The sequence below is a fragment of the Macaca thibetana genome, chromosome 19 (assembly GCF_024542745.1).
Source record: "Macaca thibetana thibetana isolate TM-01 chromosome 19, ASM2454274v1, whole genome shotgun sequence".
NCBI lineage: Eukaryota > Metazoa > Chordata > Mammalia > Primates > Cercopithecidae > Macaca > Macaca thibetana.
The window spans coordinates 27,276,787-27,301,389 of record NC_065596.1 but is presented as its reverse complement, the minus strand read 5'-3'; the positions used below and the strand labels follow the sequence as shown (position 1 = coordinate 27,301,389).

Sequence of the window (24,603 nt, the reverse complement as noted above, 5' to 3'; positions counted from 1 at the left end):
GGATGTGGGGAGGACAGTGCAGGCAGCAATGGGAGATGGATGTCCTGGGTTGGGCGGGTGGATGGGGAATGGGGAGTGTGCCAGGGGGCCTCTGGAGAACAGTGAGGGAAGGCGGGGCAGAGAGAGGAAATGAAAAAGCTGGGGTGAGCAGGCAAGCTGAGGAGGGTGGGAGGGAGGGAGGGAAGGAGGGAGGAGGGAAGGAGAAGCTGACACACAGACCGACACAGGCAGCGAGAGACACACGGAGCAGAGCAAGTGAAGGGACAGACGCGCGGGACAGGAGAGCCTGGGCAAGACTGGAGAGGTGCGGTGAGGGGCTGGGGAAGCAGCAACACAGAGCAGGAGCAGGTAGAGGGTATGGGGTTAGAGGGAGAAAGGTACGGGGAGGACAAGGACAAGGGAGGGGACGGAGACAGGGAGATAACAGCAAGAGACCGAGAGACAGAGAAGGAAAGAACTGGCGATGCCCGGATGTTCTCTGTCTCTTTAATGGCAGAAACAGAGCTAGAGAAGGAAAGAAATAGGAGGTGGGGGGGTGCCAGCCATGGTGGCTCACGCCTGTAATCTCAACACTTTGGGAAGCTGAGGTGGATAGATCACCTGAGGTTAAGAGTTCGAGACCAGCCTGATCAACACGGTGGAACCCCATCTTTACTAAAAATACAAAAATTAGCTGGGCGTGGTAGTGGGCGCCTGTAATCTATCTACTCCAGAGGCTGGGGCAGGAGAATTGCTTGAACCCAGGAGGTGAAGGTTGCAGTGAGCCGAGATCATGCCATTGCACTCCATCCTAGACAACAGAGTGAGACTCCATCTCAAAAAAAAAGAAAGAAAAGAAAGAGAAAAAGAAAGAGAAATAGGAGGGCGGGGAGAGACAGAGAGAGAGAGAGATATGGGAGAAGCCAGAGGCGAGAGGACTACATACACATACACAGGAGAACTGGGGGTTGACTGGGAGGCCCCAGCTGCCACAAGGACTGGCCAGTAGGGACACCTGAGTGGGCTGGGTGGTGGGGGTAGTCTTGGCTCCCTCTGACCCCACACCTTCCACCTTGGGAACCCTCCAGCCCAGACCTGGGATGGCAGATTCGTGCAGGAACCTCACCTACGTGCGGGGCTCCGTGGGGCCGGCCACCAGCACCTTGATGTTCGTGGCCGGCGTGGTGGGCAACGGGCTGGCCCTGGGCATCCTGCACGCGCGGCGACCGGCGCGCCCCTCGGCCTTCGCGGTGCTGGTCACCGGGCTGGCGGCCACCGACCTGCTGGGCACCAGCTTCCTGAGCCCGGCCGTGTTCGTGGCCTATGCGCGCAACAGCTCCCTGCTGGGCCTGGCCCGGGGCGGCCCCGCGCTGTGCGATGCCTTCGCCTTCGCCATGACCTTCTTCGGCCTGGCGTCCATGCTCATCCTCTTCGCCATGGCCGTGGAGCGCTGCCTGGCGCTGAGCCACCCCTACCTCTACGCGCAACTGGACGGGCCCCGCTGCGCCCGCCTGGCGCTGCCAGCCATCTACGCCTTCTGCGTCCTCTTCTGCGCGCTGCCCCTGCTGGGCCTGGGCCAACACCAGCAGTACTGCCCCGGTAGCTGGTGCTTCCTCCGCATGCGCTGGGCCCAGCCGGGCGGCGCTGCCTTCTCGCTGGCCTACGCCGGCCTGGTGGCCCTGCTGGTGGCCGCCATCTTCCTGTGCAACGGCTCGGTCACCCTCAGCCTCTGCCGCATGTACCGCCAGCAGAAGCGCCACCAGAGCTCGGTGGGTCCACGCCCGCGCACCGGAGAGGACGAGGTGGACCACCTGATCCTGCTGGCCCTCATGACGGGGGTCATGGCCGTGTGCTCCCTGCCTCTCACGGTAAGTCCCCCCGGAGCTGGGGGGAGTGGGGAGAGGAGGAGGGCAGCTCTGTGGGTTGTGCCCATGTCACAGATGGGGAGACTGAGGCTCAAAAGAGGTCAGACATCGTGGGCATGGTGGCTCACGCCTGTAATCTCAGCATTTAGAAAGGCCGAGGCAGGACTGGATGCGGTGGCTCACGCCTGTAATCCCAGCACTTTGGGAGGCCGAGGCGGGCAGATCACGAGGTCAGGAGTTCGAGACCAGTCTGGCCAAAATGATGAAACCCTGTCTCTACTAAAAATACAACAAATACATAAATGAAAAGTAGCCGGGTGTAGTGGCACATGCCTGAAGTCCCAGCTACTTGGGAGGCTGAGGCAGGCGAATCACTTGAACCGGGGAGGCGGAGGTTGCAATGAGCTGAGATCGTGCCACTGCCCTCCAGCCTGGGTGACAGAGTGAGACTCCATCTCAAAAATAAATAAATAAATAAGAAAAAAAAAAAAAAAGAAAAAGAAAGGCGAGGCAGGAGGATCACTTGAGCTCAGAGGTTTGAGACCAGCCCTGGCAACATGGTGAAACCCCATCTCTATGAAATATTTAAAAATTAGCCTGGCATGATGGCCTGTGCCTGTGGTCTCAGCTACTTGGGAGGCTGAAGTGGAAGGATTGCTGCAGCCTGGGAGGTCAAGGCTGCAGTGAGCTGTGATTACTACATCCCAGCCTAGCTGACAGAGCAAGACCTTGTCTCAAAACGAAAACAAAGAAAACAAAAACAAATCAGACAGAGGCTTGGTCCCCAGTCAGACAGATCCTGGCTTTCTGGAGAAGACTTTCTGCATCTGACTTCTTCTGGTACCTTGTCTCCCAGCTCAGGCATCCTGTGCCCCCCGTAATAAAATGCATCCCCCGGCCGGGCGCGGTGGCTCAAGCCTGTAATCCCAGCACTTTGGGAGGCCGAGGCGGGCGGATCACAAGGTCAGGAGATCGAGACCACAGTGAAACCCCGTCTCTACTAAAAATACAAAAAATTAGCCGGGCGCGGTGGCGGGCGCCTGTAGTCCCAGCTACTCAGGAGGCTGAGGCAGGAGAATGGCGTGAACCCAGGAGGCGGAGCTTGCAGTGAGCCGAGATCGCGCCACTGCACTCCAGCCTGGGCAACAGCGTGAGACTCCGTCTCAAAAAAAAAAAAAAAAAAAAAATGCATCCCCCCTCCTTCCCCTACCCCTGTAATGAAAAACCACCACTCATTGAGCGCTTCTCTATGCCTACCTCATACTTAGTGGCTTACAGATACTTCCTAAGACAATTTTCAAAATGATCACAGCCACCCATTCCACAGCATTTGGCAGGAAACCAAGAGAACGTTCTCTCTCATCCCCGTTTTTACAGATGAGGGGCAGTGTCTCTCGCCCACAGTCACACAGAGCCTGGTCTTGGTCCTGGGTCCTTCGATTGTAGAGCCTGATCTCCCACTCACCTGGCTCCCCTCTGCCTCAGAGCAGGCCCCACCCTTGCCTCCGCACCTCGGTTTTCTTCCGGGACTCCCGTCCTGCCCCTCCCCAATGGGAGTGCCACAGACCCCAGTACCTACTCAGTGTCTGTGACACCTGGTCGTGCCACCTTTCTTCTGAGCCTCAGTTTCTGTTTCTGTAAAATGCAAGAGGCTGGGCTGGATTGGGGTGTCCTTAAATCTTTTTTGGGGGTTACCCTGACTCAGAGACTCAGATGCTGTGGACAGATACACACAGGCACCACAACAGCTCTGCAGCAGATTCAGGGGGCCCAGCTGGGCGGCGCCGCCTTCTTGTAGGGACGTTATACTCAAAAAATCTGTGGAGCCTGGGGGTCCTCCCAGCTTCTAAGGTTGGGGGGACCCATATACCTGGCCCCCATTCCTCTCCCCTTAGGCATCTCTGGCAATTTCCTGGGACTTTCTCTCCCTGTGTTCCCCAGATGCATTTGTTACTTAGTTTTTATCTTCTCTCCTTCCCCTCTGACATGCCGCCCTTACCTCATCCCTGGTAAGCGAGTGGGAGGGGGGAGCCAGGGTGGGGAGGCTGAGGACTCCTGGGTGCTTCTTGACGCCCTCACCCTGCCCTCAGATCCGCTGCTTCACCCAGGCCGTCGCCCCTGACAGCAGCAGTGAGATGGGGGACCTCCTTGCCTTCCGCTTCTACGCCTTCAACCCCATCCTGGACCCCTGGGTCTTCATCCTTTTCCGAAAGGCTGTCTTCAAGCGACTCAAGCTCTGGGTCTGCTGCCTGTGCCTCGGGCCTGCCCACGGCGACTCGCAGACACCCCTTTCCCAGCTCACCTCAGGGAGGAGGGACCCAAGGGCCCCCTCTGCTCCTGTGGGAAAGGAGGGGAGCTGGGTGCCTTTGTCGGCTTGGGGCGAGGGGCAGGTGGCGCCCTTGCCTCTCACACAGCAGTCCGGCGGCAGCACCGTGGGAGCGTCGTCCAAAGCAGAAGCCAATGTCGCCTGCTCCCTCTGCTGACGTTTGGAGCTGACCCTGTGATCCCTGTCTTCGAGGGACAGGAACCAGAAAATCAGGGACACGGCTGATGGCTGCGGATGCTGGAACCTTGGCCCCCAAACTCTGGGGCCGATTGGCTGCTGTTTCTCCTGCGCAGGGTAGTCGCTGCTGGCTCTGGGAAGAGAGTGCGGGACAGAGGAAACATTTATCCTGGAGCGCAGAAAGAATGGTTCTCTCAAAATAGCCAGTGGCCTGGCCGACCTGCTCTGGCCCTGGATTCCCCATCCATCTCACTGTCTAAATATTTAGCAGGCGGAGAAGTTCCCAGAGGCTTCTGTACACTCAGGTCTGCTCTGGTCTGAGTGCTGGCTCCAATCTACGTCCACTTAGGGGGACCAGCTGCCCACCCCAAGTCCCCAGGGGATGGCCCTCCCCTCTACCAAGCCACTCCAAGAGCCAGCCCCTCTCTGCTCCACAAAAACCAGGGTTCTTGGAAAAGCTTCCTGCCTCCCCTTGCCGCTGGTCCCCCATCAGGCTTGGGAGCGCTGGCATCCCAAAGGGGCAATGGGAGAAAGGGGAGGCTGCTGCATTGTAGGTGACAACGCAGGACATGTGCTTGGTACAAAAAGGGCCTGAGACCTTCCACCTAGCTTGATGGGCTGCGAGATGAGAACTGTGAGGGTGCAGGTGGCGGGGAGACAGATGGAGAAGCTGACAGATGGCTGGGGATCCCAGGGACTGCCCCAGAACAAAAACCTAAGTCCTGTGCCTGTCCCCAGGGTCCTGAATAAATAAATGCCTCCTTACAGAGCCTGACCTCATGTTATGTGTCCTTGGAGCCCTCGCAAAGATTTCATTCATTCATTCATTCATTCATTCATTCATTCAACAGATACTTGACTGGGCACCATAGCACATGCCTGTAATCCCAGCATTTTGGGAGGTTCAGGTGGAGGATCACTTGAGCCCAGGAGTTTGAGACCAGCCTGGGCAATATATCGAGAACTTGTCTTTACAAAAAAATTTTAAAAATTAGCTGGGTGTGGTGGTGCACACCTGTAGTCCCAGCTCCCAGGGAGGTTGAGACAAGAGGATCACTTGAGCGTGGGAGGTTGAGGCTGCAGTGAGCTGAGATCCTGCCACTGGGTGACAGAGTGACACTCTGTCTCAAAAACAGAAACCAAAAACCCTCAACCTCCCCCTGAAATTCAGCAGCGCTGATGGCCTGGTGTTAAGGACACAGACAAGCCTCCGCTCCACCCTGGGCCCCACTGGGGTGATTTCCAGCCTGCCATCCCACTCGCTTCTCATAACCACTCCCTGCCCTCAGAGAGGCCCAGGATGGAGGGTGCCCAGGGGTGAGCTGACTAGCATGGAAGGAAGTGAGTAGGCGTTTCGGGTGGGGGAGGGTGAGTGGGAACTCTCCCCACCCAGCCCCACTGCACTGCCGGTGCCAGTTCCCCTTTCCCACTCTCCCTCTGTGTTAAAACAAAAAATCCACACTGGGAGACGGGCAAGGTACGTGAGGCCTGAGCCTCCCATGAGGACAACAGCAGCCAATTCCTCCAGGGGTGAGCGGCGCTTCCTCTCACTCCATCCACAGGGCAACCTATCATAAATCCTTTCCTTCCTTCCTTCCTTCCTTCCTTCCTTCCTTCCTTCCTTCCTTCCTTCCTTCCTTCCTTCCTTCCTTCCTTCCTTCTTTCCTTCCTTCCCTCTCTTTCTCTTTCTTCCCCTCCCCTCCCCTCCTCTCCCCTCCTCTCCCCTCCTCTCCTTTTTTGAGATGGGAGTCTGGCTCTGTCGCCCAGGCTGGAGTGCAGTGGCCGGATCTCAGCTCACCGCAAGCTCCGCCTCCCAGGTTTACGCCATTCTCCTGCCTCAGCCTCCCAAGTAGGTGGGACTACAGGTGCCCGCCACCTCGCCCAGCTAGTTTTTTGTATTTTTTAGTAGGGATGGGGTTTCACCGTCTTAGCCAGGATGGTCTCGATCTCCTGACCTCGTGATCCACCCATCTCGGCCTCCCAAAGTGCTGGGATTACAGGCTTGAGCCACCGCGCCCTTCCTTCCTTCCTTTTCTTCCTTCCTTCCTTCCTTCCTTCCTTCCTTCCTTCCTTCCTTCCTTCCTTCCTTTCTTTCCTTTCTTTCCTTTCTTTCCTTTCTTTCTTTCTTTCTTTCTCTCTCTCTTTCTCTCTCCTCTCCTCTCCTCTCCTTTCCTTTTTGAGATGGAATCTTACTCTGTTGCCCAGGCTGGAGTGCAATGGTACCATATTGGCCCACTGCAAACTCCGCCTCCTGAGTTCAAGTGATTCCCCTGCCTCAGGCTCCCAAGTAGCTGGGATTACAGGTGTGCGCCACCACCCCTGGCTAATTTTTTTTTTGTATTTTTATTTTAATTTTTATTTTATTTTATTTTATTTTTTTTTGAGACGGAGTCTTGCTCTGTAGCCCGGGCTGGAGTGCAGTGGCCGGATCTCAGCTCACTGCAAGCTCCGCCTCCCGGGTTTACGCCATTCTCCTGCCTCAGCCTCCGGAGTAGCTGGGACTACAGGCGCCCGCCACCTCGCCCGGCTAGTTTTTTGTATTTTTTAGTAGAGAGGGGTTTCACGGTGTTAGCCAGGATGGTCTTGATCTCCTGACCTCGTGATCCGCCCGTCTCGGCCTCCCAAAGTGCTGGGATTACAGGCTTGAGCCACCGCGCCCGGCCATTTTTTGTATTTTTAATAGAGACGGGATTTTGCCACGTTGGCCAGGCTGGGCTTGAACTCCTGACCTCAAGTGATCCTCCTACCTTGGCCTCCCAAAATGCTTGGATTACAGGCGGGAGCCTCTCAGCCCGGCAATAAGTCCTTTCTATGGAGGTTGGAGTCCAGGTCCAGAGATGATAATCCACCTGTCCCAGCTCACATGGCGAGTGGGCGTGGGCGTGGAGCAGGCCCATCTGTCCACTCGGGGGCACCTCGATTTCCTTTTGATCATAATCTAGCAGTTAGTTTACATGGCAGCTTTGGGGATTAAGCAATTCCCTCTGAAAAGCAAGTTATCTCAGGGCGTGGAATAAAGCCCATAAGAAATGTCACTATGATTGCCATTGCTGTAGCTGTTGCTATTGTTATTTAGGCAGATACAATTTAAAAACAAACCACCTCCCAGCTCTGGCTCTGGTGTTTTGACTTCTTTTTCCCCCCAGTAACCATGTTTCAAATCACAATAAAGCAGAAAAAGGGGTGTCTGGGAGAGTTAAAAACAGGTCAAGGTGACCCACGAATGTGCTGAATGAGCTTGGGGTTCCCCTATGAGATGATGACAATGTCCTGGGGCCGGGCGTGGTGGCTCATGCCTGTAATCCCAGCACTTTGGGAGCCGAGGCGGGCGGATCACGAGGTCAGGAGATCGAGACCATCCTGGCTAACACAGTGAAACCCCATCTCTATTAAAATTACAAAAAATTAGCCGGGCGTGGTGGCGGGCGCCTGTAGTCCCAGCTACTCAGGAGGCTGAGGCAGGAGAATGGTGTGAACCCAGGAGGCGGAGCTTGCAGTGAGCCGAGATGGCGCCACTGCACTCCAGCCTGGGCGACAGAGCGAGACTCCGTCTCAAAAAAAAAAAATAAATAAATAAATAAATAAAAAAAAGAAAATGTCCTGGAATTGGATAGTAGTGAGGGTCGCTCAACAGTGTGATGCACTAAATGCCACTGAATTGTAACTTTGAATGGTTAAAATAGCAACTTTTATGTTATGTGTATCTTACTGCAAGTAAAAAAATTTAAGTAAGTAGGCAGGGTGAGGTGGTTCCCACCTGTAATCCCAGCACTTTGGGAGGCTGAGGCGGGAGGATCCCGTGAGTCCAGGAGTTCAAGACCAGCCTGGGCAACATATCAAGACCCCGTTTCTACAAATAATAACAAACAAAATTAGCCGGGTGCTGGCCAATCATGGTGGCTCACACCTGTAATCCCAACACTTTTTGAGGCCAAGGCAGGAGAATCACCTGAGGTCAGGAGTTTGAGACCAGCATGACCAACATGGTAAAACCCATCTCTACTAAAAATACAAAAATTAGCCAGGCATGGTAGCGGGCGCCTGTAATCCCAGCTATTTGGGAGACTGAACCATGAGAATTGCTTGAACCCAGGAGGTGGAGGTTGCAGTGAGCTGACAGCGCCATTGCACTCCAGCCTGGGCGACAGAACGAGACTGTCTCAAAGAAAAAAATAAATGTGGCACTGAAAAAAAAAAAAAAAAAGGTGAAGTAAAAAAAGGTGAAGTATTTAGAATCTTTTATAGCAGCCTTTTTTTTTTTTTAATTTTTTAATTTTTTGAGATGGAGTCTCGCTCTGTCGCCCAGGCTGGAGTGCAGTGGCCTGATCTCAGCTCACTGCAAGCTCTGCCTCCCGAGTTCACGCCATTCTCCTGCCTCAGCCTCCCGAGTAGCTGAGACTACAGGTGCCCACCACCACGCCTGGCTAATTTTTTGTATTTTTAGTAGAGACAGGGTTTCACCACGTTAGCCAGGATGGTCTCGATCGCCTGACCTCGGATCAGGCTGATCCGCCCGCCTGATCCGCCCGCCTCAGCCTCCCAAAGTGCTGGAATTACAGGGGTGAGCCACCACGCCCAGCCCTTATAGCAGTCTTGCAGAGTAATTATTATATTGGTTGAATTTAATAACAAAAAAAGTCAGCTGGGCACGGTGGCTCATGCCTGTAATCCCCACACTTTGGGAGGTCAAAGTGGGTGGATCACCTGAGGTTAGGCATTCGAGACCAGCCGGACCAACATGGTGAAGCCCCATCTGTACTAAAAATACAAAAATTAGCTGGGTGTGGTGGCGCATGCCTGTAGTCCCAGCTAGTCAGGAGGCTGAGACACAAGAATTTCTTGAACCTGGGAGGCGGAGGTTACAGTGAGCCGAGATGGTCACTCCAGTCTGGGCCGCAGGGCAGGACTCTGTCTCAAAAAAAAAAAAAAAAAAAAAAATCCACTTGTTAAAAACAAAACACAACAGGTTGACAAACATGATTGGGACCTGTCTTTGTCACCAAGACTGGCCAAACCTTGGCCAACCCTCCTACCCCCAACAGAGGATGGTGAGGAAGGGATAGGGGGTTCTGGAGAAGGGCATTGAAGGGTGCTCACCTCCTCTCTCTGTGTCACCCCTGAAGGTGGGTCAGTTCTGCCCATCTGACCTCTGAGGTCTCACTATATACCGGGCAGAGCTGAGCGTTGGAACCACAGCATCCTTGCTTGTGGTGGGTGCTGCTCTCATTTCCATTTTTCAGATGAGGATTAAAGGAAGGTGAGGATGCAATGTAGAAGCTGTGGTTCTGCAGGCTCTTACCCCCCCAGGGCCTGACATATCACTGTTTACTGCAGACCCCCTCCCCTCACCCCACCTCTGACCTGGATGTCTACACTAACAGGCCAGAGGTTTTCAGACAATGCCCCCCATCTACCCTTTGCCCCTCGGGGGTGATTTGGAAACTCCTCCTAGCTGGGATCCTGGCCCCTGACTGCCCAAGTTCATCCTCTCTGCCAGCTGCCTGGGTCCTGTCCGTAGAGCTCTATGTGGCAGTCACTGCCAGCTTTGGACAGCTCCCAGGGCTCAGGCACCAGCTGGAGGCTCCGGGCCAGCCCCGAACTCCCACTCCCCTGCAGGCCTTGGCTGAGGCCGCGTCAGATGACTGTGGTTTCCCTGTAGAGGCCATGACGTTTTGGGTCTCCACATCTTTGCTCTTCCTGGAACCGTTTTTTCCCTTTTCCATCCGTCAAAGACACACTTGTTCTTCAAATTCTTTCTTACATTTTTCTTCCTTGAAGACACAACCACTCCTCCCTCGAAGGCCCTCAGCACTTTTTCGGCTGCACGATGGCACTGGCCGCAGCCTGCCATGGCAAGGACATGTGTCTGCTCACCCGCTCTGCAGGGTCTTGTTGAGGGACTATTGTATGTCAGGGCTTGTCCCTGTGATGCTGGTGACATGGCAGTGACAGAGATAGACCTAGCCCTGCCCTACCGAAGCTCAGAGTTCGGTGGGGGAGACAACCCTGTCCTCAGAGTGGGCATGAAGCAGGGTGGAACGGTGTCTAGGCAGGAGGGCGTGGTGGCTTACACCTGTAATCCCAGAGCTTTGGGAGGCCAAGGCGGGTGGATCACCTGAGGTCAGGAGGAGGAGATGGCTGAGCAGGGAACTGAGGTTTAGAAGAAAGTGAACCAAGTTAAGAGAAGTGTTTCTGACCAGGCGCGGTGGCTCACGCCTGTAATCCCAGCACTTTGGGAGGCCGATGCAGGCGAATCACAAGGTCAGGAGTTCGAGACCAACCTGGCCAATATGGTGAAATCCCATCTCTACTAAAAATACAAAAATTAGCTGGGTGTGGTGGCAGGCACCTGCATTCCCAGCTACTTGGGAGGCTGAGGCAGGAGAATCGCTTGAACCTGGGAGGCAGAGCTTGCAGTGAGCCAAGATCACGCCACTGCCCTCCAGCCTGGGCGACAGAGCAAGATTCCGTCTCAAAAAAAAAAAAAAAAAAAGTGTTTCTGCCGTGCTTACACCTCCAACTGGGGCATCGAATGCCTCCCTTCTTCAGCCTCCTGTGTATTCGTTAACTCAACATACGTTCCCTTAAGTTACTCTGGTCTGGACCCAAGGCTGCCTCGTGCCCACTGGGAATATAGTGCTGACTGACATAGCCTTGGCCCTACCTCATTCACGATCCGCTTGGGTGACTGAATAATCACATAAAAATGTGTTACAAAGGTCGGGTGCAGTGGCTCACGCCTGTAATCCCAGCATTTTGGGAGGCTGAGGCAGGTGGATCTCTTGAGCCCAGGAGTTCAAGAGCAGCCTGGGCAATATGGTGAAACCTCTTTGCTACAGAAAATACAAAAATTAGCTGGGTGTGGTGGTGCGCGCCTATAGTCCCAGCGACTTGGGAGGTTGAGGTGGGAGGATTGCTTGGGTCCGGGAAGTTGATGCTACAGTGAGCTATGATCATACCACTGCACTCCAGCCTGGGTGACAGAGCGAGACTCTGTCTAAAAAACAAAATGTTCTATAATAAGCAGCTAAGATACAAAATTACGAGCTGTACTAAGAAGGCACAGTGAAAGGATCTGTGGAAATATACACAGTCGTCCCTCATTATCCTTGGGGGATTGGTTCTAGGACCCTCCTGGGATACCAAAATCTGCGGATGCTCGAGTTCCTTATATACAACGGTGTCATATTTGCATATAACTTACATATGTCCTCCTTTATACCTTAACTCATCTCTAGATTACCTATAACACCTAATTCAATGCAAATGCTATGTAAATAATTATACTGTATTGTTTTAAAATTTGTATATTTTATTGTGTTTTTTGTTTTGTTTTGTTTTGTTTTTTGAGACAGAGTCTTGCTATGTTACCCAGGCATGCAGTAACGCGATGTTGGCTCACTGCAACCTCCACCTCCCAGGTTCAAGCAATTCTTGGGCCTCAGCCTCTTGACTAGCTGGGATTACAGGAGCCCACCACCACTCCTGGCTAATTTTGTGTGTGTGTGTGTGGGGGGGGCGGACAGGGTCTCACTCTGCTGCCCAGACTGGAGTGCAGTGGCTCCATCTCAGCTTGCTGCAACCTCTGCCCCCCGGGTTCAAGCGATTCTCCTGCCTCAGCCTCCTGAGTAGCTGGAACTACAGGTGCGCACCACCACCGCCCGGCTAATCTTTGTATTTTTAGTAGAGATGGGGTTTCATTATGTTGGCCAGGCTGGTCTCAAAGTCCTGACCTCAAATAATCTACCTACCTTGACCTCCCAAAGTGCTGGGATTAGAAGCGTGAGCCACCGCTCCCAGCTTACCTGGCTAATTTTTGTATTTTTAGTAGAGATGGGGTTTCATTATGTTGGCCAGGCTGGTCTCAAATTCCTGACCTCAGGTGGTCCACCTACCTCAGCCTCCCAAAGTGCTGGGATTATAGGAGTGAGCCACCGCACCCTGTGTGTTTTGAATATTTTTCATCTGCAGTTGGCTCAAACCAGCAGACACAGAGGGTGACTGGTTTAGGCGCCTGCCCTAGTCTGGGGTGGGGCTCAGGAAGTGATGTGCTGGGAACGGGGGACTCAAAGGAACTTGATTCATTTTACGATTTATTTCTTTTTATTCATTCCCATCTCCCTAGCACCCGACCTGCCCCACAAATGGGACTTAAACACCGGCGCACACACACATATACCGTGGGCTGGGCCTGGGAGTTGTAGCTCGGAAGGGTCTTCCGTGGTCATTGCCCCACCTGCTGGTCACACTGGGAGTGACACTCAGGAGTGGCCCCAGAGCCACCCTCTGGGAAGTGAGGGGATCCTTGCGAGCCCTCAGGCGGCCCTGGTTGGGTAAGTCCCCTTGTCTGGTCACTTTCTCAGGACAGGTTTTGAACTGGTCTAGTAGCCCTGCGAGGCTGAACTGGAAATGACTCCCGGTCCAGGCATTTCTCAGCTTTGGGCCGGAGCCGGCTCCTCTCAGTGCTTGCCCAGGGGCCATTAGAAGCTGAGTGCGCTCTGTGGGTCTTTGATTAGTAAAAAATGGGAAGGGAAGTCATGATTATTTAATAATGTAGCCTGTCTGGGAGTAAAAGTCTTTCAAAACATAGGGCCCAAGGGGGAAACTACTGATAGGCAGCTGAGAAGCATGGGCACCGGGATGCGGTGGGAGAAGGCGTTGGCGTTAGGATCCGAGTGCTGGCGTTGGGATCCGAGTGCGCTGGGCTTTGAGACCCGGCTCAGCTGCTTCCAGGAAGGGTGGTGTGATGCAAGAGGCTTCACCTGCCGGGCCTCCACTCCTCTACGGCCAGATTTCTCCAGTGACTCATGCCGGATGCCTGGGCAGGGTCTGCACACCTTGAGTGGGTGCTGCGTTTTAGTGTGAGTCCATCCAGCCTGGGTGTGAACTAAGTGAAATGATGTCTATAAAGTTTGGCACGGCCGGGCGCGGTGGCTCACGCCTGTAATCCTAGCACTTTGGGAGGCCGAGGCGGGCGGATTGCCTGAGCTCAGGAAACCACCCTCTCTACTAAAATACAAAACAATGAGTGGGGCGTGGTGACACGCGCCGGAGATCCCAGCTACTCAGGAGGCCGAGGCAGGAAAATTGCTTGAACCCGGGAGGCGGAGGTTGCAGTGAGCCGAGATGACGCCGCTGCACTCCAGCCTAGGCGGGGGTGGGTTGGGGGGTGTGGGGGGGTGCGGAAGAGAGAGAGAGTTTGGCATCCCAGCACTTTAGGAGGTTGAGGCATACTGAGGTCATTTGAGGTCAGGAATTGGGAGACCAGCCTGGCCAACATGGTGAAACCCTGTCTCTACCAAAAATACAAAAATTAGCTGGGTGTGATAGCAGGCACCTGTAATCCCAGCTACTCGGGAGGCTGAAGCAGGAGAATCGCTTAAACCTGGGAGGCGGAGGTTGTAGTAAGCTGAGATTGCGCCACTGATCTACAGCCTGGGCAACAAGAGCAAAACTCCATCTCAAAAAAAAAAAAAAAAAAAGGGGAAAAAAAAAATGCAGGCTGGGCATGGTGGCTCACACCTATAATCTCAGCACTTTGGGAGGCTGAGGTGGGCAGATGACGAGGTCAGGAGCTCGAGACCAGCCTGGCCAACATAGTGAAACCCCCTCTCTACTAAAAATACAAAAAATTAGCCAGGTGTGGTGGCGTGTGCCTGTAATCCCAGCTACTCCGGAGGCTGAGGCAGGAGAATGGCGTAAACCCGGGAGGCGGAGCTTGCAGTGAGCTGAGATCCGGCCACTGCACTCCAGCCGGGGCTACAGAGCAAGACTCCGTCTCAAAAAAAAAAAAAAATAAATAAATAAATAAATAAAATCAGAAATACAAAAAATAGGCTGGGCACAGTGGCTCAAGCCTGTAATCCCAGCACTTTGGGAGGCCGAGACAGGTGGATCATGAGGTCAGGAGATCGAGACCATCCTGGCTAACATGGTGAAACCCCATCTCTACTAAAAAATACAAAAAACTAGCCGGGGGAGGTGGCCGGCACCTGTAGTCCCAGCTACTCGGGAGGCTGAGGCAGGAGAATGGTGTAAACCCAGGAGGCGGAGCTTGCAGTGAGCTGAGATCCGGCCACTGCACTCCAGCCTGGGCGACAGAGCGAGACTCTGTCTCAAAAATAAATAAATAAAAATACAAAAATTAGCCAGGCGTGGTGGTGGGCACCTGTAATCCCAGCTATTGGGTAGGCCGAGGCAGGAGAATCACTTGAACCTGGGAGGTGGAGATTGCAGTGAGCCGAGATCACACCACTGCACTCCAGCCTGGGAGAGAAGAGTGGGACTCCATATCAAAAAAAAAAAAAAAAAAAAAAAAAAAAAAAAAGCCAGGCGTGGTGGCTTACACCTGTAATCCCAGAGCTTTGGGAGGCCAAGGCGAGTGGATCACCTGAGATCAGGAGTTTGAGACCAGCCTGGCCAACATGGTGAAACCCCGTCTCTACAAAAATACAAAAATTAGCCAGGCATGGTGGTGCATGCCTGTAATCCCAACTACTGGGGAGCTCAAGGCAGGAAGGCAGGAGAATAGCTTGAACCTGGGAGGCAGAGGTTGCAGTGAGCTGAGATCACGCTATTGCACTGCGGCCTGGGCAACAGAGTGAGACTCTGTCTTAAAAAAAAAAAAAAAAGTTTGGCACAACCCAAGTTGGTGGATATTTGTATCATCTTCCCTTACAGATTATCATTTGCCATTTTGCAGACTTGTAAACGCAGGCCGAGGGAAGTGAAATCGCTGCTCCAAGGTTATTGAAGTGGCAGTGGTGGCCCCTTGGGACTTAGTGAGCAAAAGGTTCATTCTTGTGAGTGAGTCTCAACCTGGAATTTGAGCCCAATCCTGTGGGAAACCACAGCCCATCTTTGACTCAACTACTAGACCAGAATTTTCCCTGGGTACCCTGACTGCTAAAGGGGCAGCTCCCATTTCAGACCCCACCACTGGGACGCCAGCCTCAGCCTGGCCTCTCCACTGGCTCTGGCTCTGGCCTGCCTGAAGGCTGTCTGTTTTTAAACTATCATTTACCCTAAAGCCCAGCTGTTGGGCACTTGGACTCCTCAGGGTCAGATCTGGTTCAGATTCCGGCTGTGTTCCTACTTCATAACCTTGCAGTAGTGACTTCACTCCTCTGGGCGTCAGTTTCCTGGTCAGCAAAATGGGAACGAATGGCATCCAGCCCGAGTGGTTGCTTTAAGGCTCTGATGAGCTCATGGATGCAGAGATTCAAAGGCAGCCCGTGAAGCAGGAAGCACCCAGCCAATGGTGGCAGGTGCTCACCGAACACTTCCTGAGCACCGCACACCCTCCTCCTTCCTGTAGGCTCACCCAATCCTCAGCTCAGCTCAGGAGGCCGGTACCATTATACCCCCATTTTGTGGACAGGGTCATCTAGGTCCAGAAACTCTAAGGCCTCAAGGCAGGTGAGTACTGGAACTGGAATGCTAAGGCAGGTGCTTGTGCCCAGACCCCAAGTTGTTATCCATTATACTCTGTCTTTACTGCACCACCAAATACCAAGCCATGACCACGTGGCAGGAAAAGGGGGCCCAGAAGCTGGGGCTCTGGAAAATGGCTTGCCACTCCCAACGTCTCCACCCATGCCGCTGGCTCTGGTGACTGGGATGCACCAGGAAAACCCAGCCAAGGCCTGATCTCTCTGCCACAAGGAAGGCCGGGGGGTTAGGCCAGGCTTCCCCTGCTCTCTGAGGCCAAGTGCAGATGAGTGGAAGGACCTCTTTTCATTCCACTGACTTCTCTCTCTGCTCCACCCTTGCCCAGCTTCTGTGGTTGTGTGAGAAGCTCAGAAGTTAAAGACGATGCTTATTAACCTGTCATTCTCCATGCCCCCGAGGGAGAATGAGAAAAGCCCCTGAGGATTCTGACCCATCCCTCCACTATAGCCCCACCGGACTGGGAGGGTCTTGCTATGTTGCCCAGGCTGGTCTTGAACTCTTGGGATCAAGTAATCCTCCTGCCTCAGCCTCCCAAAGTAGGAGGATTACAGGCATGTGCCACCGGGTGCTGTTAAGGAGGCTTCTTCCTCACATCCCCACTTGCCATGAGGAAGTTGAGCTTTCTGTGGTTTGTAATTTGGCTGTGACCACATAGTGGTTTGTACTCTGCCTTGTGTGGTTTGCAATTGTTTTGGGCTTTTTGTTTCAAATCTTCAAACCAACACCAAGTCCCATGCCCTCCCTGTGAGCTCAGGACCATGCCTTTCTCACCATTGCAGATCCAAACTTGCCATGTTTTGGCTGCCTGTGAGACTAAAGCAGTGAATGCCATCCCTCTCCCCAAAGCATCAAGAGGCTCACCCACTGCAAGGCCCACCCCTGCCTTCCTCTCTTCGCCCAGCTGGGATCCAAGCTGCTCGGGGATCTCACCCAGCCTCGTTGGATTTCCTTCAGTTCCTAGGTGTCCAGGCTCCTCTTGCCTCAGGACTTCCATACATGTTGTCCCCCTCAACTGGAACGCCCTTCCTCTACCCAGCTAGGGGACTGTCCATCTTTCAGGTAGGTCTCAGCTCAGTCCTGCCACTGGACTGGGCTGACCCCTTCTCTGTGTGCATGATGGGGCTGCCTCAGACAGAGCCTTCTCAGCACTCCCCTTTCAGTCCATTTGCATGACTATGTCCAGGCCAGGACCCTGCCCTTGACAACCCTGTGGTCTAGCTGGGATCAGAACTGTGGTTCAGAGGCGTCCACTGGGCTGCACTGACCGGACACAGCTTCAGAGCCAGCTTGGAGGAGAGGCTCTTTCACATCTGGGCCAAAGGAGTCAGCGTGGGCGTTGGTGGGGTGGGGGGGCAGGCCAGAAACTGAGACACGAGGGGAGGAACCAAGTCAGGTAGTCACTGTATTTTATTGGAAAACATTGATATATATTTTTCTTCACAGCTTGAACTGAACACAATATTGCCCGGTTTAAAAAAAAAACAAAACCAAAACATTCCGAAAATGTCCACAGCCTCACGCCTACCTGCCCTTACCCTCAGCTCTTGGCTGGGTCTCCCACTATGCCCCGTCCCTCCTTCCCTCAGAGGCTGGGTGCCAGAGGGTGGATGAGAAGAGATTCTCAAAGCTGGGCAGGTCCCAGGAAAAGCCACTTGATCGACCTGGGCAGTGAGGGGAAGCAGGGGGGCGGGGAGGGGTGGGGGTTGGTGGTGGGGGGAGCCAGATGAAATGAACAGAAAGGGGAAAAAACCCAGACGACTGAACTGCCCACATTGACTTACTTGTCCCAGAGGCGAAAGTCAGAAGCAAGGGCACGGATCATGCTCTCCGCTGGGGGAGTATGGGGGCAGGCAGGTGGGCGAGGGGAGAGGCAGGGAAGAGGGCACGGAGCACAGATGTGAGGAAGCGGCACCAAGTCACCACGGAGAAGCGGGAGGTGCTGGCGGACCAGGACGCAGAGGCTGCCGTAGCTGCTGTCCCCTGGGCAGTGGCCGACAAGACTGTTTTATTGCAGGTGCGTTCTCTTGAGAGCGTGGTGGGGCCCATCTTCCCTCTCCCCACCCTTTAGCTAGCCCAGCATGGTTCTGAACAAAATGAAAGTTTTAAGGGCCATAGAGGGGAAAGAAAACAAAAGAGAGAACCAGCACGTTACAAAGCGACCATCCCCACATCCATTCCTAGGACGGGCCCTCAGGGCGGTGGGTGCTTTGTGAGGAGGGAGCGGCATGGGATGTTAGCACCAGGTATTTACAGAACAGCTCGAGAGCGCTTCAGGAACGCGGGCAAGTCCAATTTGCAGAGTGGCCAAATGAGCAGTCCCCACCCAGCCAAACCTCAGAAAGCCAATCGGATGGTTGCAGAACAGCAGCCAGTGGGATGCGAGTGTTGCCCACTGTCAGTCCCCTTCTGTGAGTCGGCCCCCTCGACCCCCTCCTGGGCCACATCCAGTCAACGCCGCAATTCCTCAACGCCCCTCAGTCCTTCTGGAATGCCTCTCTTGGCACCCCTGCCCCAACAGGCTGCTGGGATCTGCACATGGAATCACAGGGCTGGTTGCATGCAACGGCAAAGGGCATGCTCTTCTGCCTGGGGGAGGGCCTCTTGTCCCTCCCAGCAGGTCCCGGGACAGGGCTGGCAGCCACCCCAGCACCCAAAATAAGATGACAAACAAGAGGAAACAAACCAAAATGGAGGAGAGCCACCCGGGCTGGAGGAGGGCAGAGGCTCCCCAAGGGGATCTGGGGAGGGCTTCATCTTATGAATGCATCAGGCCTTGGAAGACATGGATGGAAGAGGCGAGGGCAAAAGGAAGAGATGAGGGGCATGGAGAGAGACTCAGGGAAGAAGGAGAAAGAGCAATCATGCAGCTTGGGACAAATCTTTTGTTGCTTTATCAGATTCTCAGTCAATCAATTGGTGTTTGCTAGAACCGGGGTACGCAGGGGAGTGTTGAAGAGAGAGTGCGCGCGCGAGAAGAGAGAGATCAAGAGAACGGGCATCGCCAGCTGCCCGGGGGGCCTTCACTTTGCAGTCATCATCTGTACAAACTCTGTGGAGTGAAGCAGAGAGAGAGGAGGTCAGGCGGGCAGGCTGAGTGGTGAGCGGCCCTCCCCAACATGAGGGATCTGGGGGCTTGTTCCTGAAGCTGCGATTCTCTTCTTGTTCGGGAGATCAAGCCTGGCCTGGACTCACCTTCATAATTGACCTGGCCATCTCCGTCGATGTCAGCCTCTCTGATCATCTCATCCACCTCCTCATCGGTCAGCTTCTCCCCCAGGTTCGTCATTACGTGACGCAGCTCCGCGGCGCTGATGTAGCCGTTCCCATCCTGGGGGTTGGGGATAAAGGCTTTCACTGGGCACTTCTCCCGGCGGGGAGAGAGGCAGGGAGAGGGGTGGCTGTCATCACCATCCCTCGGCAGTGAGCACAGTGAGGGAGGCTGCCTGAGGTGGCAGAGCAGGTTGGCAGTGAGGCTGGCACCGGGACGTGGGCCTCCTGGAAGTGGTAGCTCCATGGATCCAGTTCTGTCTGCCTGCCTGAAGGCTGGTGTCAGTCTCAGAGCCGCCCCTGGAGGGTTGCTTACCTTGTCAAAGACACGGAACGCCTCTCGGATCTCCTCCTCACTGTCTGTGTCCTTCATCTTTCTGGCCATCATGGTCAGGAACTCCGGGAAGTCAATGGTCCCGTTCCCTGGAAGGTAGGGAAAGGATGGAGAATGCTCTGGGCTTGGGCCCTGGAAGATGACCCTGGGCCCTGATAGATATGGGCTCATCCATCACCCTGAGGGAGGCTCCCTGAAGTCACTCAGGGTGACCAGGAGCGGGGCTGCCCACACGCTCTGTGGGGCTCACCATCTGCATCCACCTCATTGATCATATCCTGCAGCTCTGCTTCAGTGGGGTTCTGTCCCAGGGATCTCATCACTGTCCCCAACTCCTTGGTGGTGATAGTGCCATCTCCATCCTTGTCAAAGAGGGAGAAGGCCTCCTTGAACTCTGGGGAAAGAAGGGGAAGGAGTCAGAAGTCACAAGGCCCACAGGAGAATCCTTACCTCTGGATGTTGGACGCCTTCCCTGGAGCAAGGCCAAGGGTGTCAGTCCCACCTAAAGAAACTGAGACAGACTTCAAGTCCCATGCAATCAGTTCGCTTTCCTCAGTGCTCGGGGCAAAGCCCTTCCAACCTTCATTCAACAGTTACTGAACATCAACACTGTGCTAGGTAAAGCTATTTTTCTGGCCAGCCAGTGAAGACGGTGGGGAAAAATGGTCTGACAGCTGTCCTTAGATGATTCTACATTTCTGCTTGGTCCCTGGCTTTGGCTTCTCCCTCAAATGATGAAACGGACCAAAGTCACGGAGTGAATGAGAGCCGAAAGGATTCTTCATCTGAGTGTATTAGCCAGGGTTGGTTGGCTGGGACAAGGAGGGGAGGCTGCAGAATGCCTCTGGCCAGCCTGAAGAGGAAGTGCAGACATCCACTCCCTTCTGACTGCCAGCCCTGTTCCCTGCCGTGGGTGCTACCAGCTTCCAGAGGAGCTGAGCCACTGTGGTGAGCGTGGGGGTGGTCGGCAGCAGAACATGGCTGACGGACGGTGCGTGGGGTGAGTAGGGGGATGGAAAGTGAGGGGACGGCTGCCAAGCCAGGAGGATGAGGAGCTAGCGGTGCTGAGTGGGAAGGCCACAGCTGGGGCCGCATCAGGAGCAGGGAGAGAAGCACATGGCTCTTGCCCTCCCACTGGGCCCATTTTGGCACCTGGTGCTCCTCTACCCCCAAGCCCTCAAAGAACAGATGCCTGGCAGCCTATTCCCAGAGGGTGTGGGCTGGGGTGAGGCGGTGGACACTTTGCTAATGGGGACAGAGTGAAAAGCAGACTGTTTATGTTGCACAAGGCCAGAGTTGGGAGATGGGTGGCAGGTACATTGGGAGGGACATGCACAGCTGGGCAGCTGTGGTCCTGAGCCTCTGGGCCCTGGGGACATGGCAAGAGTCTCCTTGGGGAGGCTGGCACCTCTCTGTGCTGAGGCCTTGTTGTTCTTGGGGAGGGCAGGGAGTGGGTCATGGGGGCACCCCGAGCTCATGATCACTAAACTGGGCCATCCTCTGGCTTTCCTCAGGGGTCTCCATAGCCACCTGGAGCCAAAATTTTGAAGCTGCAAAGATGATTCTGTGTTGGGGGTTGAGGGGAGAAAGGAGAGAAGGCAAGTCCATTCCTGTCTCCTCCCACTGCAGAAGCTGGGCCTTCAGCACTTGTCACACAGCCGGCTGAACCTGACAGCAGAGCTGGGGGCTGGGTAGCTGGTGGGGAGCAGAGGCCCATTCTCTGGATCGCTCCTCTGGTCTACTGTGTGCTGGCCCCTGGCTATGGAGATAAACCAAGAGTTGCTCTTTGTCCTCGGGCAGCTCAGTATGGGCGGGTAGGCAGGCACGGATCCATAATTACACAACAGTTCCTGTAGCTGACCATTATGGGGTTTTGGAGGGGTTAGAAAAATGAATTAGATGGGATCCAGGGATTTCTTCCAGCTTGCTGAGAGAGAGATGATTGTTTAGCCAGCAAAAGTTTGCAGAGGACCTACTATGTTCTAGGCAGGCACTGAGGCTATAGCAGAGACCAACAAAACCAAGTCCCAAACTCAGTGGAACTCACATCTAGTAACAGGAGATACAACAGGTGAAGACAAAAGAAAATAATTTCAGACGGCGAGAAAGGTTACAAAGAAAATAAAGTGATGTGAAGGACGGTAAAGGAAGGCTGTGTACTTGAGGTGGAGGTCAGGGAAGGCCTCCCCGAGGGGACATCTGAGCTAAGGGATGGGAAGGAGCTGCCCATGCCAAGCGCTGGGGAGGCACTTCCGCCAGCAGAACAGGCAGGCGCAGGCACATGCGAAAGGAAGTGCAAAGCGCAGGCAAGTGCAGAGGTGGGAGTGACGAGCCAGCTCCTGGGCGGCTCCTAAAGTGGGACAGGAGCTCTGCAGGCCCCACATGGAGGCAGGGAGCTCACCTTCTAAGCCAACCTGGCTGAAGCTGGGAGAGTGAGTTGGGTTTGTCCTACAGCCACTGATTATCAAGCCCCTAGATGACCCAGGCCCAGGAGAAGAACACAGCCTTTGGTGTCTGGTAAAGGCCTGTCTCAGGGCCATGGGGCTTGGTGTCATTGGGACACTGGTGTGCTCTTACACACATTTATCAGCATTCTAGGCACAAGGCATAGTGTTAGGTGACACAAGGGATACAGAGGTTCACCCATCAGATGTCACTTCTCGGTGGCTAAGATTTGGCTGGGGATGTGGAGGCTTTCCTGAGCTAAGATGAGGGGGAGAGCAGACTCACCTGCGATCTGCTCCTCAGTCAGCTGGTCAGCCTGGAAAAGCAGGAAGGGGAAAGTCAGTCACCAGGCTGGACAGCACAGACGCATCTTCCTCACTCAGCCCAGGCCCCCGGCCCCAGTGAGGCCAGCTTCACGTGGCATTCCTGCCGAGCCAGGGAGGAGCATGCCAGAGTCAAGGTCTGAGGCAGAGCCAGCGCCTGATGATAAAGTCTGGTGATTCAGAAAGCTGGGTACCAGGGTTGGCTGGACACTCAGGCCTGCCGGACGCAGGGCCCGATGAAGCTGCCCAGACCCACGGGCTTCCAATCTCAACTCAGCATGTGGGAGCCACAGGGGCAGAAGAAATGCCTGCCCTAGCCCCAAACCAGCGGCACAGGTTTGCATCTCATCAGTGGGAGCCCCAGAGGCTGAGTGAAGGGAGTGATTGCCCTGGAGGCCTCATCAAGAAGCTCTAGAAGGCTCCAAACTGAAGCAGGCCAGTCCTTGGGTAGGGCAGAGGGACGATGTCTGGGGCTATCTCTGCTAGTTTCTGTGTCACCTATTTGGAGGCGCTTGGCTCAGGCAGAGTTGACCCGAGTGGCAAAAATTCTCCTAACTGGCGGGCCCCAAGTTGCTCAAGCGCCTAAAGAACTCTGGTCAGGCTGGAGGCAGGCGCTCCACCCCCTGCGCACAGTGAGGGCACAGGGCACCATTCTGTTGTGTTTCTTTTGGGCAGGAGGGGCACACGTCAGGGAGAGGGCTGCGGCGGGCAGCAGCAGAGGACTGAAGTCAGCTTGCACTGCAGTTTTTAACCCTTTCCAGCTTGGGCACTCTGGGGACTGGCCAGTTGGTGGCAGGCAGCCCTTGCTGCATGCGGGGTTTGGGGGTGGGGAGGAGATGCAGGGACTGGCTTCTCCTGCACTGGTATGCTGGGCATCAGCCAGGCATAGTGATCCTAAGGGGCAGGAGCTGGGCTCGGGGGTTGGGGAGGCTGAATCCCAACATTTAGCTTTAGCAGCCAAAAGACAAATTTTCCCTGGTTTTTGCTGATGCTGTTAAGAGGGCACCATCATCCCAGGACCACGGTGGGTCTGTTCCCCTTCCTTTCACAATCAGGCAAAGGGGCTCCAAGTCTACAGCAGGTTCTAGTCTTGAGTCTGAGAGCCTCAGAAATGGAAGCAAACTATTATTATGTGAATTTGCAGTATTCTACCGAGAGGTTCCAGAGGCTAGGAACAAACCACCGCCTGCCTCCCCTATCCCCACCCCCGTCCCAAATATTAACAATCACTGATCTAAAAAAGTTAGAAACAAACAAACAAACAAAAAAACCCCAAAAAAACTAAGGGAAGAGGAACTTGAGGCCAAGTCCCAAATAGGCAGAATGGGAGGGGTAATCAAAGTGATGATCGCAGAGGGGAGAGGGCTGAGGGAGGGAGAAAGAGGAAGGTAAAGAAGGAAAATGGCACACATGCACTTTCTGGAAAAGTCCAAAGTGTAAAGGGGAGGTGGGGAGGCCAAATGAAGATTCTTCTGCATTGCCTTCAAAAAAGACAGGGTGGTTGGGCTCCTAAATGCCAACCTGGCAGCCCCAGGCCCAAGAGCCCCTTGCTCCACCCACCCCCCACCTCCCACCATCGGCAAAAAAGCCTGGGGCCATCCCTTAGGTCCTGACACCTGAGGAAGAGGCTTGGGGAAAGTGAGAAGGGAGGATGGGCTTCTGGTTACTGAGGCCAGGCAATGCCCGGGGAGGGGCAGGGGAAGAACAGAGAGGAGGGCAGCAGTGTGGGGAGGCGGCTGCCATCCCATCTGCTTTTCATTCTTTCCCCTGGCCTAGAATGGAAAAAGCGAGCCCAGTCAGGGCCTTCCCACCCCACTGCTCCGCCCTGCAAGAAGTCCAACTCCCCCGACCTTTGGGCAGCACTATAAGGGGCTGGGGGTGGGGGCGAGGAGGCTGTGACAGGCTGCAGACTGCCCTGAGCGGCTCTGAAGGCCAGCGTTTGCCAGTCTCCACCAAAACACTGGAAGATGCAGACGAGGCACTGCCATGTTCAGTTCTGTCACAGGGTTGCTGCAAATAGGCGTGGCTCTGCATGGAGGGCCTGTCAGACGCTCTCCCTCTCATGTTGGAGACCCACTTCCCTGCTTGGTCAAGGAAAGGTACAGATCTCAAGCAAGGTTGCCGCCCAGAAAACCGACTGCCTAAGAAGAGATCATTGATCCTTGCTCAAGGTTTCTTCCCTTTCTAGACCTGAAGACTAAACTTTCAACAGAAACTGTTGCCAAAATAACTCAGCTGGTCTCCTGCTTCCTTATCCCTCATCTTGGGCTCCAGCAAGGGGCTGGACAAGAAAAAAAAACATGAGGTGGGGGAGGGAAGAGGGTATGATTTCTCTGCCTTGCCCCAGTCCCCAGCCAATGCCAGAGAACAGTGTTAGATGAGATCAGAAACCAAGGCCAGGGCCCCTCACCCGGGCCAAGGAGGAGCCACAGAGCT

At 54.5% G+C, this 24,603-nt stretch overlaps 2 protein-coding genes across 51 annotated transcripts in view; one reads left to right on the top strand and one right to left on the bottom strand.

Moving 5' to 3' along the window:
- The first annotated feature begins 164 nt into the window (after positions 1 to 164).
- Positions 165 to 5,122, top strand: PTGIR (prostaglandin I2 receptor). Its single transcript, XM_050772249.1, has 2 exons — positions 165 to 1,847; positions 3,935 to 5,122. Exons 1-2 carry the CDS (start codon positions 1,080 to 1,082, stop codon positions 4,325 to 4,327), a joined length of 1,161 nt encoding a protein of 386 aa, XP_050628206.1. The 5' UTR covers positions 165 to 1,079; the 3' UTR covers positions 4,328 to 5,122.
- A 12,402-nt stretch (positions 5,123 to 17,524) lies between these two features.
- CALM3 (calmodulin 3) overlaps positions 17,525 to 24,603 on the bottom strand; it is a 203,052-nt gene continuing 195,973 nt past the window's right edge. For 48 of the 50 annotated variants that reach the window (XM_050772273.1, XM_050772284.1, XM_050772296.1 and 45 more), the window contains exons 3-6: positions 22,130 to 22,160; positions 19,650 to 19,793; positions 18,991 to 19,488; positions 17,525 to 18,847 (exon numbers count right to left, since the gene is read on the bottom strand). In XM_050772273.1, coding sequence (XP_050628230.1) covers positions 18,819 to 18,847; positions 18,991 to 19,488; positions 19,650 to 19,793; positions 22,130 to 22,160 — 702 coding nt within the window. In that variant the 3' untranslated portion in view covers positions 17,525 to 18,818. The remainder of the gene's footprint in view (positions 18,848 to 18,990; positions 19,489 to 19,649; positions 19,794 to 22,129; positions 22,161 to 24,603) is intronic. The other 2 variants (XM_050772262.1, XM_050772268.1) reach the window with 1 other exon arrangement.

Excerpts from the sequence above, each read along its gene's own strand:
- PTGIR (XM_050772249.1), top strand. The coding sequence starts at position 1,080 with ATGGCAGATTCGTGCAGGAACCTCACCTACGTGCGGGGCTCCGTGGGG. Across the intron at positions 1,848-3,934 it reads TGTGCTCCCTGCCTCTCACG|ATCCGCTGCTTCACCCAGGC; the intron begins GTAAGTCCCCCC and ends CCCTGCCCTCAG.